This window comes from Coregonus clupeaformis, chromosome 12 (assembly GCF_020615455.1).
Source record: "Coregonus clupeaformis isolate EN_2021a chromosome 12, ASM2061545v1, whole genome shotgun sequence".
In the NCBI taxonomy this organism is placed as follows: Eukaryota; Metazoa; Chordata; class Actinopteri; order Salmoniformes; family Salmonidae; genus Coregonus; species Coregonus clupeaformis.
The window spans coordinates 23,915,808-23,929,366 of NC_059203.1; the positions used below are offsets into that span (position 1 = coordinate 23,915,808).

At 45.6% G+C, this 13,559-nt stretch overlaps 1 protein-coding gene across 3 annotated transcripts in view; it reads right to left on the reverse strand.

The window, feature by feature from the left end:
- The window catches only part of LOC121578012 (cytosolic 10-formyltetrahydrofolate dehydrogenase), a 34,847-nt gene extending 27,785 nt beyond the window's left edge, over positions 1-7,062 (reverse strand). The window contains exons 1-7 of one of the 3 annotated variants that reach the window (XM_045223759.1): positions 6,928-7,062; positions 5,208-5,350; positions 2,504-2,738; positions 2,010-2,175; positions 1,685-1,786; positions 1,390-1,479; positions 366-503 (exon numbers count right to left, since the gene is read on the reverse strand). In XM_045223759.1, the coding sequence (XP_045079694.1) occupies positions 366-503; positions 1,390-1,479; positions 1,685-1,786; positions 2,010-2,175; positions 2,504-2,738; positions 5,208-5,337 (861 nt within the window). In that variant the 5' untranslated portion in view covers positions 5,338-5,350; positions 6,928-7,062. Of the gene's footprint in view, positions 1-365; positions 504-1,389; positions 1,480-1,684; positions 1,787-2,009; positions 2,176-2,503; positions 2,739-5,207; positions 5,354-6,927 lie in introns of all 3 variants that reach the window. The other 2 variants (XM_045223760.1, XM_045223761.1) reach the window with 2 other exon arrangements.
- Positions 7,063-13,559: the final 6,497 nt, after the last annotated feature.

Consider the following 13,559-nt stretch of genomic DNA (forward strand, 5'->3'; position numbering starts at 1 on the left):
AAGGTCATTGGCCCAGCTCAAAAAATAAATAACATACAGTACTAACAGCCCAGTTATTTCTCCTGCCAATGATGGGGAAAGCCAGTCACCATGAGATGGCAGGGTATGATCACCACTACAAACTGCGCCATAAAAGCCCTGACCTAAAGGCCAGGTAGTACAGCATGTCTGCATGCAGGGATGCTACATAGGCCTATGTTTATAGCCAAAAAGTTAGAAACAAATGTTTATTCTTCCAAAGCATACAACCAAATTGTGATACTATGAAATTAGGCTTAAAAACAAGCATCCCTGGTAGTGGTAGTAATATAATAATAATAATAATACATCTCTAAATGACATTTGTGTAACATTAGGCGACCTACCGTTTTGCCATCGTTGCCAAACAGCACCAGGCCCGCCTTGGTGACCAGACCAGGTCGACTGGTACCAGGGATCTCCAGGGGCTGACCAATAGCAGTCACACCGCTGTCTACCAGAGAGGAGCCGTAGAACGTCACTTTCTAGAGGACAGACCACAGTGGAATCAGCCTTTGGGTGGAGCTCAATAGTCTAGACTCCTTTAATTTTATCTCATCTGCACCGATGTGACTGAACTGGAGAACATGATTTACATTGTATTATTAACAGGAAGGGTGGACACAGGGATTTGAACCCCGGTCTCAGGTGGGGAGCAGTATATGTGACTGGCCGGGATCGTTACAGCTAGGCCACTGGCTCTGCATGTACTTTACTGACTTTATTGTCCCCTTGGGGAAAATGTGTTGCCGTATCACGTACACGCTTTAAAATGCTGTTTAAGAAAAGGACAATACACATTAATGACATTTATACACAGTAGACACTGTAAGAAGCCCAGCCTGCTGGTCTCAGTGAATGGATAGTGGTCTCAGTGAATGGATAGTGGTCTCAGTGAATGGATAGTGGTCTCAGTGAATGGATAGTGGTCTCAGTGAATGGATAGTGGTCTCAGTGAATGGATAGTGGTCTCAGTGAATGGATAGTGGTCTCAGTGAATGGATAGTGGTCTCAGTGAATGGATAGTGGTCTCAGTGAATGGATAGGGACATTAGCCCAAGCTATTTAGGAGGGATATCACATTTGGTTATTATTGTTTAGTCCTGTTTTTTCTGCAGGGAGGTGCCATACCTGCACCCAGAGGGGATTAGTTCAAAGTCCAGGTACAGGGGGTGGCTTGGGTCTAAAATTATTTTGTGAGCCTTGCTGAGGGCCCTGACCTTGAAGATCTCATCAAGCCTGTCTGTTTGACTCCAAGTACCTTGCTTGCTGTGGTGATAATCCTTCTCAGCATGTTATTTTGGCTGGCTGGCTGACCGTGGCATTACCGAGCCAACAAACAATACTCTCAGTAAACTACTATATTCTTACCTGTCCATCAACCTCCGCCCAGGCACCAGGCACTTTGTCATTTCCTCTGATCCAGTTGTGTAGGGCCTGTGCAGACTGGTTCCAGTCAATCTACAGAAAAACACAAATCATAATAACTGATTACCTGAAATAAACATAGACATGCATATCTGAATAAAACGATAGGAAATATGTGGTCCTATGTAATCTCAAACATAGTGTTACAGGAGTGCTTGAGCAGTCCACTGATCTTGTGGTTAGAAGCAAGATGGCTGGAGCAGTGTGTTTACAGAATTTAGTCTGGGTCTTGACCTACCTTGGCATTGTCTTTCTTCTGAATTCCCTCATAGGTGGCTCCCTCCTCTGGCTGGACAATCTTTGGGGCGTTCCCTGCTGCGATCAGCCTCACTGCATCCACCTGTGAACCAGGTCAACTTGACAAACATGCTCAAAGATTCCCAACAGTATGGAATGGGTCTCACCCTCCACTTGTGTTTTTGTACTATGCTGCATTTTCTTTTTGCATTCATGAGACTGTTTCAAACAATATTTGTTGATATGGCTGGCCATATGTGACAGACAGAGAAAACTGCATTCCTCAGAGTACTGAAGTGTGGCCTTGTTGTATCTCTTTGACTTACTGTGCCTTTCACTCCCTCAGGGAAGAGGAACCTCTTGTAGATGGTGTTGACAGTGTCATCAGGCTCCACGTCACACTCCCTCTGCAGCAGGATTGGTCCAGTGTCCAGTCCGTCATCCGCCCAGAACACTGTGAACCCGCCTTTCTTGTCCCCGTGGATCAAGGTCCTGTTGTCAAACCCATGGAGGGTAAAGTAAGCCTAACACACGCATCCTACTCAGAACTTTGACGCTTTGTTTGACCATGCAAGCCTCTCACCTCTTTTGTCCAATCAGCAGGTTTATGTTTTAACCATGTGTAAATCAACCAACCAAACAAACAGTCAACCAACAAACCCATCAATCAGATAAACAAAAAAACATTTTACCTGCTGTGGAGACAAAATCAATAAATCAACTAATGAAAACACCAACCAACCGACCAACTAGTGACTGTCGCACCAACCAACCAATCATCCGTTTGTCCATCCATTTGTCCAAGCAGCCATCCACTCACCAGTTGATGGCGGAGGCCCCCCTGTGTCGGGGAAGCAGGGAGGGGTGGTAGATGATGGAACCGTGGGCCGGGTGGTCGATGACCTCCATGGGGATGAACTGGGAGCAGAAGGGCATGACGTTGAGCTCGGCCCCCGTGGCCTTGTAGGCCTCCACCACCTCCGGGATGCCTTTCCCCTTCAGGCGCCAGCGTGGGAACTTGAAGACGGTCACGCCATCCTTCTCAGCCTCCATGCCTGTAGGTGTAGAGGGGCAAAGATAGGAGTGATGTTTCTCCCATAGCGTATGTAATTCAAGTCAAATTGCCATGGTCTAAGGGGCTTTCCCAACCGTTCTAGTAATTCTATGGTTTCAAGTTTTAATGTCAAATGTGAAATGCCTTTCTTGCAAGCTCTAAAACCAACACTGAAGTGATAAATATCAATGTAGTACAAAGAAATAACATAAGGTAGAACAAAAACTCACAGGAAAGTAAGAAGCTATATACAGGGTCAGTTCCAGTACCATATTTACAATGTGCAGGGATAATGGAGTGATAGAGGTAGATATGTATAGGGGTAAGGTGACTAGGCATAAGTCTGTATGATAAACAGAGTAGCAGCAGCGTAAATTAAGATTGCATGTGAGTGTGTGCATGTGTGTAGAGTCAGTATAAATGTGTGTGCATGTTATGTGTGTTGGAGTGTCAGTGTGTGTGAGTGTGTAGAGTCCTGTGAGTGTGCAGAGAGACAGTGAAAAAATATAAATAAAATACAAGGGTCAACTCAGATAGTCTGTGTAGCCATTCTGTTAGCTATTTAGCAGTCTTATGTCTTGGGGGATAGAAGCTGTTCAGGATCCTGTTGGTGTCAGACTTGATGCACCGGTACCACTTGCCGAGCGGAAGCAGAGAGAACAGTCTATGGCTTGGGTGGCTGGAGTCTTTAATGATTTTCCGGGCCTTCTTTTCCAACCGCCTGATATAGAGGTCCTGGATGGCAGGGAGCTTGGGCCCAGTGATGTACTGGGCTGTTTGTTTGGGGCAATTTCATGGAAACGGAATTACGCTGAGACATATATTTTTCACTTTAAAATGTATACCAAACAAAAAAAACATTGATTTCAACATTTACTAAACCATACAACTCTATGCACAAGTACTACTTTTAACAATTTCCACAGAACATTTTACAAGAACACATTTACAGGAAGAACTGTGCAGATACAAAGTTTGGTAACAGAACAAAACTGAAGGAGATTTTATCTTAATGATCTTTTTTTTTTTGTGCAAATTGTTCAAAGTAGCCATTTTGCATAGAGTTGTATGGTTTGTTAAACTTTGAAATAAATGGTCTTTGTTTGGCATACATTTGAAAGTGAAAAATCGGAGTCGCAGCATAATTCCGTTACCATGGAATTACCCTTTGTCCTTGGCCCTTTGTATGTTATTTGTAAGCAACTTTCGTCCTTGCTACCGTTACGCACAGTATGTACTTCCAAAAAAAGTCTAAATAGAAATGATATATTATTTTTAACCAAGTGCGCATGTGCCAAATCCACCTTCGGCACCTCCAATAAAATCACTCATTACTGCCACGCACAGGTTGGCTGATCCAATAAAATCACTCATTACTGCCACGCACAGGTTGGCTGATCCAGCAGCATTACAGTATCCCCAAATATCATTGATTTTATTTTTATTTAGACCTTTTTTGGAAGTACATACCGTGCGTAATGGCAGTAATGACGATAGTTACTCTACAAAACTCCATATTTGGACATTATAACGTTTGCAGAGCTGGTTAATAGGACTTTGAATTGATGGATCCTGCGTATCAGAGGATATCTCGTCATAGTCAATCTCTTCAAGCCCAGGTTCTGGTTCAGGTTGGTTAGGTAAAAGTAAGGGTGCCACTGAATAGAACTCCCAGATTCAGTCATGTCAGATCAGGCTACATCAAGGGAGGAAGAAGGGGTGTATTTAATGTATTCAAACAGGGCCCTTGACTCCTTTTAGGTAGAGGGAATTTCACAGTCTGGCTGTAGGCATCAACATTTTCAATAGAGCCAATGTAAATGGTAATTACCATGGGCAGACTGTATATTGATACTTGTTTTGTTGATTAAGAAAATGCATTGAGGACGGAGCACATGGGGGAAAGGACTGGTGTGATCCCACTGGGCACAGACGTCAATTCAAAGTCTATTCCACGTTGGTTCAACCAGTGTGTGCCCAGTGAAATGTGTCTAATGTCTACTTTAGTCAGTGGTGAACAACAGGCACAACATTTATCAGTGTTCAGTTGACAAGATCAACTACAAGGCCCCTGTTTCCTTTCAAAAATGTTACAAGAATCCATTGAGTTTGGGACAGGACTGTTCTTTGACTGATAATGTGAGAGTTCAAACTTCACTTGACATTAAAAATATTATATTATGTTTGCCCTCAGAGTATGTGTTCTCTGTGTAGTCTTTGGTTTACTTTATGTACTCTGGTGTGAGGACAAAACCATATAGAAAATACAATATGAATACAGTATATCCAAAGGCTTTGAGCATGTGCTTGATAGCCAAGTAAAATGTCCCTCAGCAAAAAGGAAGACTCCCACCTCTGTGAGATTTGCTCTCTTGTGTGTTTCATATGCAAATGGTTTTGCATTATAGCAGTGTGGAGACTGAGAGTCTTGTCATTGCTGAAGAAAAAAGGTGCAGTCATGCCTGCTCACCTAGAGGGTCGGCTTTGCCATCCTTGTTAGGTATAGTGAACACTCCAACGATGGTGTGGCCCTCCTTCCTCAGCTCCTTGTACACCTCCAGGCCAAAAACACTCTGACCAATCACAGCTATCCTCATCATGAGCGATCACAAACTACTGGCACAAAAAGGCAACACAGAAAAACAGCGAAAGAGCCTTTTACTTTATTCAATACTTCTCGAGACATAGGCTATTTATAAAAGAAGCATTTGAATATTATTAATTTCAAAATAACCAAATGACTACCTCAACTAGCCGGTGCCCCCGCACCGGTACCCCTGTGTATATAGCCTCCCTACTGTTATTTTATTTTACTTCTGCTCTTTTTTTCTCAACACTTTTTTGTTGTTGTTTTATTTTACTTTTTATTAAAAATAAATGCATTGTTGGTTAAGGGCTGTAAGTAAGCATTTCACGGTAATGTATTCGGCGCATGTGGCAAATAAAATTTGATTTGATATTTATGTTATCCAGAAGTTTTCCATTCTCATTTGTGTAACATCAGGCAAATAGAGGGGCAAATATCAGATCCATTGTTTAGTAAGGTCATGAAAAGTAGTTGACAGTGGGCGCATTTGAGTGGACAGGCTCAAGCAACCGACTGTAGACGAAAGTCAAGGAGTAAATTCGGTAGAGGTGCAACTGCAACAGCCGAAAGTCAGACACTAATTGGTTTTCCAACAGCAAGGCTCAGATCAACATGGCAGTGTTGCCATTATTTATACACGTTTTTATTTTTTTCTACGTCTCCAACCCCCATATCACCCACTCACAAACGGAAATAATATGTGTGTACATTGTACAATCAATTAGTGACAGATTCAAATATCACATTAATTTGTATATATCCACTGTATACACAAATCGCGACAAAGTTCGTTCTTGTTTCAGTCATGTCTATGATCACGTTTGCATGGGTCAAACAAAAACCCATAATGATTAGTAGACAATAGAACCTCCCACAATGCAGGCCATGGTTGCAGGAGGAAGTTGGTGAACAGCAACTGCAGAAACTTGTAGTCGACTGCAATTAAAACTTCATGACCTTTGATCACATGATTTTTGTAAAGTTCATGCAGTCGACATGTAGATGTAAATCTGAATGTTTTTATCCCAATAATGCAACACACTTTAAAAGGTGTCCTTTTTTCTCCATATTTTATAACTGGGGTCGCACTTGTTTCAACCAATCACGTTGCAGAGCAGATCCCTGCCTATGGAGGATTGACCAATATAATCGACCGAGCTCTAGTACACTAGACTTCTACCTACAGGATGCCTCAATATACCTTTCATACAATGAAAAATGTGCAGAAACAAATCTTTGAACTTATTTTTAATGATGCACAGTGAAGATTCACTTTTGCAATACGCTCTCCGATAGAAAACAACTAAAAGTTGCTACACCACGAAGGGAGACAACTTTTATGACAGCGCGATATTAGTTTATTACAGTGTGAGCGAGCTACCTTGCAGGTTGGCTTCGTTGCAAACCTTTATAAAGATATTTGAGAAATATAGAAAGTAATGTATTAACACGACGATATGAACAATTCAAGTATGTGATGATAGGCGCGCGACCCAGAACCAAACAACGTCCAATTCTAGAACATTGTGCACTGTGCAATCTCGAGATAGCAAATCTCAACACATATAGAAATATGCAGATGAATATAAAACATTAACGTTACCCTTGCTTTAATGCTGGGTAAAGTCTCCCCTACTGGCGTGCTGTTAGGGATCGTGTGGAAACCGTTGCTCTTTATTTCGGCTGACAATGTCAAAAGGCAGGCAGGCTGCTTTGAGCCACTGTAACAGCCATTAGTGATTACACAACAGTTAAAAGCGTGTGATGTGATAGGGCGGTCTAGCCGCAAGGGGTGGTCGTAAACTTTGGACTTCCAAAACTATTTCTGTAGTAACGTTTCAAGACTCTATTATTCATTGTATGGTATTTTTTTCAGTAGAACTTTATATTGAATCCAGACCAGTTGAGAAGTGTGTGTGTGGTGTGTGTGGTATAGTTTATTACAGTAGTTTATGACGGATGGATAATTTCCTCATTGGTTCATATCTATACCATAAAACAGGTTGTTATGGAGACAGAAACATAGGAGAGCAATGGTCAGTAGGTTATAGCCTTGTTGACCACTCCCATTTACCATCAACTCCTGCAAAGGTCAATAAAGTTAAAGCTACAATATGAAACTTTTTGGCGCTCCAACCAAATTCACATAGAAATGTGAGTTATAGATCTTTCATGTGCATTGAAAGCAAGTCTAATAAGGGGTAGATCTGTTCTATGTGTGCTATTTCTATGCTTCCCGTTCTTGTCTTTTACTTTCGGTTTTATACACCAGCTTCAAACCTTTGACATTTACATTTAAGTCATTTAGCAAATGCTCTTATCCAGAGCGACTTACAGTTAGTGAGTGTGTTATGTGGGCAGCTTGTCTCTCCCTTTTCTGTTTCCCTTCCTCCTTGTTTTGTCCCCTCTGTGTCTGTTGTATCTGTATGTGTGTTTGTCCCCTTTATGTGGGTGTGTCTGGAGTGGATCAGGGGGCGTGCTCAGGATCTGCCTCTCCTGTGCAGCTGCGGGTTGTTTCCAGTGATTCCTGCCTACGCAGCTGCATCCTATTCTCTAATCAACCTGCACTACTTATTCCGGGGCATGGCTCTCCACCGGCGCCAGATCGTTGTTCTTACCAGAGCGGTAACTTGGCTCACCAGTAAAGTTATTTTGTCTTTGTCTTCAGCCTGGCTCTCCACTCTCCTTAACCTGTCGTTTGTTTTGTCTTTAGTTTCGGACATACCTCCCAACCTGCCTGCCTTCCTGCCTGTCGGTCTGCCTGCCTGCCTGCCTGCCTGCCTGCCTCAGCCTCTCCTTCCTCCGGAGCCGACTAGCCCACTCTGTTCCTTTACTTCAGTTGTTTTTGGACTAAGACAATTTTAACTTTTATTAAATATTTTTGTTTCTTCCACTCCCTTTGTCGTGTTTGTTTCTCTGAGTGCTGGGTTGAACCATAGCCTAACAGAACGATCTGGCCATGGACCCAACAGAGAAACAGCACGGGGCAAACGAAGACAGCTTCCAACAAGCTATCCTGGCTCAAGGAACGTTGCTAGGACAGCATGACCAATTGATTCGGACTCTTGTGGAAGATAATCATCAATTGCTGAACCAGGTGACTCAGTTAACTACACAAGTCTCTAAATTGTCTGTTATCAGTTCTCCATCTCTCTCTGACCCCCAGTTTGATGCACCCCAAGTTGTTTCCTCTGACATTATGCAGGCGTCGTTCCGTCGGGAACCCCCTGTCACGTCGCCTGAACCGTTCAATGGAGAATTGGAAAAGTGCCGGGGATTTTTGCTTCAGTGTGACTTGATTTTTCGGCAGAGACCACTGTCGTTTTCTACTGATTCCTCTAAGGTACATTATGTTCTGGGGCTGTTAAGAGGGAGAGCTCTGGTTTGGGCTGAGGCTGTGTGCTCAGATCAAACTTTGACTGGATTGACTTTTGCTGATTTTTCTGCTAAATTGAAGACTGTTTTTGACCATCCTGACCATGTGGGTAATTCCTCCAAGATACTTTTTAATTTGAGGCAGGGTTCTAACAGTGTGGCTGAGTACTCTATTGAGTTCTGGACTTTGGCAGCGGACTCCAAGTGGAACAATGTGGCACTTCAAGGAGCATTTCTAAACGGTTTGAATGAAGCCATTAAGGATGAACTGGCTGCTCGTGACGAGCCACATGATTTACATTCTCTCGTTTCCCTGTCCATTAAGCTAGACAACCGGTTGCGGGAGAGGCGTCGGGAGAGAGGCGGTCGGCCGCATCTAGGAGGACGAGTTCCCCAGCCGTCAACCACTCGAGTCTCGCCTCCCGGAGCCGGCAGCTTCTTGTTCCTGATTCCATCCCGAGCACAGAGGAGGAACCTATGCAAGTGGGTCGAGCTCGACTACCTCCAGCAGAGCGGCAACGGCGCCTCCAGGCGGGTGAGTGCCTGTACTGTGGAGACGCCACACACATTCTGGCTACATGCCCTAAGCGGCCAAAAGACAAGGCTCGCTCGTAACGGTGGGTCTACTTGCGAGCCCAGAGTTAGATCCTGAACCCATCATTCCCCGATTACAAGTACCTGTAACCTTACGTTTCCAGAGTCATTCCCTGCCACTCTCAGCTCTCATAGACTCAGGTGCAGAAGATAACTTTATTAGCCACCAGTTCGTTACACAAGCTCGTATCCCCATGGAGCCACTACCTACCCCCATTCGGGTCACAGCCCTTGATGGGCGCCTCCTCGCGGAGATAACTCATCAAACCACCCCCCGTTTCCCTAGTGATTTCTGGCAATCATTGTGAAAGCATTCAGCTAAGAGTTATGTCTGGCTCAGCTACCTCACTAATCCTTGGCTTCCCCTGGTTGGCTCTTCACAACCCACAAATTGATTGGACACGTCACACCATTCTCAGTTGGAGCACTAACTGCCATTCAGAGTGCCTTAGGTCAGCGGTACCCCCCCACTAAGTGTAACCCTACTCATCCCTCAGCTCCTCTTGATCTGTCATCTGTCCCCAAAGAATACCATGACTTAGCGGAGGTTTTCAGTAAGGACAAGGCTCTGTCTCTACCACCACATAGGCCTTATGATTGCCCTATTGAACTGCTTCCTGGTGCTCCCTTGCCCTCTAGTCGCTTATACAATCTGTCCCGACCGGAAAGAGAGGCAATGGAGCAGTACATTGGTGATTCTCTGGTCTCGGGCATAATCCGTCCCTCGTCGTCTCCTTTGGGTGCAGGTTTCTTTTTCGTGGAAAAGAAGGACAAGTCGTTACGCCCCTGTATCGATTTCAGGGGTTTAAACAACATAACTGTTAAAAACAAGTATCCCCTTCCACTCATCAACTCTGCTTTTGAACCTCTGCATGGCGCCACGGTTTTCTCCAAGCTCGACCTCAGGAACGCTTATCACCTTGTCCGGATCCGTAAGGGAGATGAGTGGAAAACCGCTTTCAACACTCCACTGGGACATTTTGAGTATTTGGTCATGCCCTTTGGGCTCTCAAACGCCCCTGCTGTTTTCCAAGCCATGGTGAACGATGTTCTTAGGGATTTTTTGAACCGTTTTGTCTTTGTATACCTGGATGATATTCTTGTTTTTTCCAAGTCACCCGAGGAGCATGAGTCACACGTCCGTCAAGTCCTTCAACGGCTCTTGGAAAACAAGCTGTACGTCAAAGCAGAGAAGTGTGAGTTCCACAAGCAGTCTACATCGTTCCTGGGGTTCATCATTGAGAGCGGGCAGGTGAAGGCGGACCCCGAGAAGATCCGGGCAGTGACGGAATGGCCCATACCCACCACCCGTAAGCAACTTCAACGATTTTTGGGCTTTGCTAACTTCTACCGTAGGTTCATTAAGGGTTTTCGTAAAGTGGTGGCACCCCTTACTAGACTCACATCCCCAAAGGTCCCTTTTCTGTGGTCCCCTGAGGCGGAGCAGGCGGTAGGGGTTTTGAAGGAACTGTTTTCCACCTCCCCTGTGTTGATACACCCCAATACCTCTCTGCAGTTTGTTGTGGAGGTGGACGCGTCGGACTCAGGTGTGGGAGCCGTCCTCTCCCAGCGCTCCCCCACTGACCAAAAGCTTCACCCCTGTGCTTTTTTCTCCAAAAAATTGTCACCCACAGAACGGAATTACGACGTTGGAAACCGAGAGCTGCTGGCGGTCAAGCTAGCACTGGAAGAATGGCGGCACTGGCTGGATGGAGCTGAACTGCCGTTTGTGGTCTGGACTGACCACAAGAACTTGGCTTACATCCAAGCCACTAAGAGACTCAACTCACGCCAAGCCAGATGGGCCCTGTTTTTTAGTAGGTTTAACTTTATTCTTACATACAGACCGGGGTCAAGAAATGTTAAACCAGATGCTTTGTCCCGCCAGTTTGCTGACCCTTCGGAGACCAGCGAGCCTGAGGCAGTCCTGCCTTCCTCATGCGTCGTGGCGGCTGTTCAGTGGGAGATCGAGTCTCTTGTGAAGACTGCACTTGCCACGGACCCGGGACCGGGTGATGGACCTCCCAACCTACTCTTTGTTCCCGAGACGGTCCGGTCTCAGGTGTTGCAGTGGATTCACACCTCCCGTTTTGCTGGTCACCCTGGGATGAGACGCACGTTGACGCTGCTTAGGAGACATTTTTGGTGGCCTTCAATGGAAACTGACGTTCAGGCTTTTGTGGCAGCCTGTTCAACCTGTGCTCGGGGCAAAGCCTCCCATCAGTCCCCTTCGGGGCTGCTGCTACCCCTCCCAGCCGTCCCTGGTCCCACATAGCCTTGGATTTTGTCACCGGCCTACCCAAGTCTGAAGGTAATGATACTATACTTACCATTGTGGACAGATTCTCTAAATCTGTTCACTATATAGCATTACCAAAATTACCGTCTGCCAGTGAGACAGCGGACCTCCTAGTCCAACATGTATTCCGTCCCCATGGAATACCTGTGGACATCGTATCTGATAGAGGCCCACAGTTTACTTCCCGTGTTTGGAAGGTTTTCTGTTCTGCTTTGGGTGCTTCCGTTAGTCTGTCCTCAGGGTTTCATCCCCAGACCAACGGTCAAACAGAAAGAGCCAATCAAGACCTCGAAGCAACCCTTCGTTGTGTGGCTGCTCAACATCCATCATCCTGGGCCAAACATCTGCCTTGGATAGAGTACGCCCACAACTCCCTCACCACCTCTGCCACTGGTCTTTCACCCTTCGAGGTTACCATGGGTTATCAACCCCCTCTGTTTCCTGCTCAGGAGAAGGAATTGGCTGTTCCTTCGGTTCAGGAGAACCTCCGCCGCTGCCAGAGAGTGTGGCGCGACGCTCGGAAAGCGTTGCTTCGGACCACTGACAGGAACAAGATGACAGCGGATAGGAGCAGGACTCCCGCACCTGTGTTTCATCCTGGTCAAGAGGTTTGGCTGTCGTCTAAGAACGTACCTCTTCGTACCAAATCACGCAAGCTGTCTCCTCGGTACCTGGGTCCGTTTGTGGTGGAGTCCATCATTAACCCCGCTGCGGTTCGTTTGAAGTTGCCTTCAGCCATGAAGATACACCCTACTTTCCACGTCTCCCAACTGAAACCTGTGTCCTCCAGCCTTTTGTGTCCGCCGGCTGTTCCACCTCCACCTGTTCGTCTCATTGACGACCATCCGGCCTACACCGTCAGTAGGCTACTGGACTCTCGGAGGCGGGGTAGGGGTCTCCAATACCTAGTCGATTGGGAAGGTTATGGACCAGAGGAGAGGTCTTGGGTCCCGAAGCGTTTTGTGTTGGATCCTCAGTTGATCACGGACTTCCATCACGACAACCCTGACAGGCCTGGTGGGTCGCCAGGTGGCGACCATTGAGGGGGTACTGTTATGTGGGCAGCTTGTCTCTCCCTTTTCTGTTTCCCTTCCTCCTTGTTTTGTCCCCTCTGTGTCTGTTGTATCTGTATGTGTGTTTGTCCCCTTTATGTGGGTGTGTCTGGAGTGGATCAGGGGCGTGCTCAGGATCTGCCTCTCCTGTGCAGCTGCGGGTTGTTTCCAGTGATTCCTGCCTACGCAGCTGCATCCTATTCTCTAATCAACCTGCACTACTTATTCCGGGGCATGGCTCTCCACCGGCGCCAGATCGTTGTTCTTACCAGAGCGGTAACTTGGCTCACCAGTAAAGTTATTTTGTCTTTGTCTTCAGCCTGGCTCTCCACTCTCCTTAACCTGTCGTTTGTTTTGTCTTTAGTTTCGGACATACCTCCCAACCTGCCTGCCTTCCTGCCTGTCGGTCTGCCTGCCTGCCTGCCTGCCTGCCTGCCTCAGCCTCTCCTTCCTCCGGAGCCGACTAGCCCACTCTGTTCCTTTACTTCAGTTGTTTTTTGGACTAAGACAATTTTAACTTTTATTAAATATTTTTGTTTCTTCCACTCCCTTTGTCGTGTTTGTTTCTCTGAGTGCTGGGTTGAACCATAGCCTAACAGAGTGCATATATATTTTTTCATTTTTTCATACTGGTCCGCCGTGGGAAACGAACCCACAACCCTGGCGTTGCAAACGCCATGCTCTACCAACTGAGCTACAAGGGACTTTCAAACAGCTGAAAATACAATATGTTTGGTTATAGAAAATATATTTCACAGTGGTTTAGATGTTACAATGATTATCTACACAATGACTGCTTGTTTTGTCACATAAACTGAAATTAGGCGAACTAGTAGAATTTTTTCAAACAGGAAATAGCGTAGCGATTTCTGCATAGTGTATCTTTAATAATTTACATCATATTTGTCAATTTAC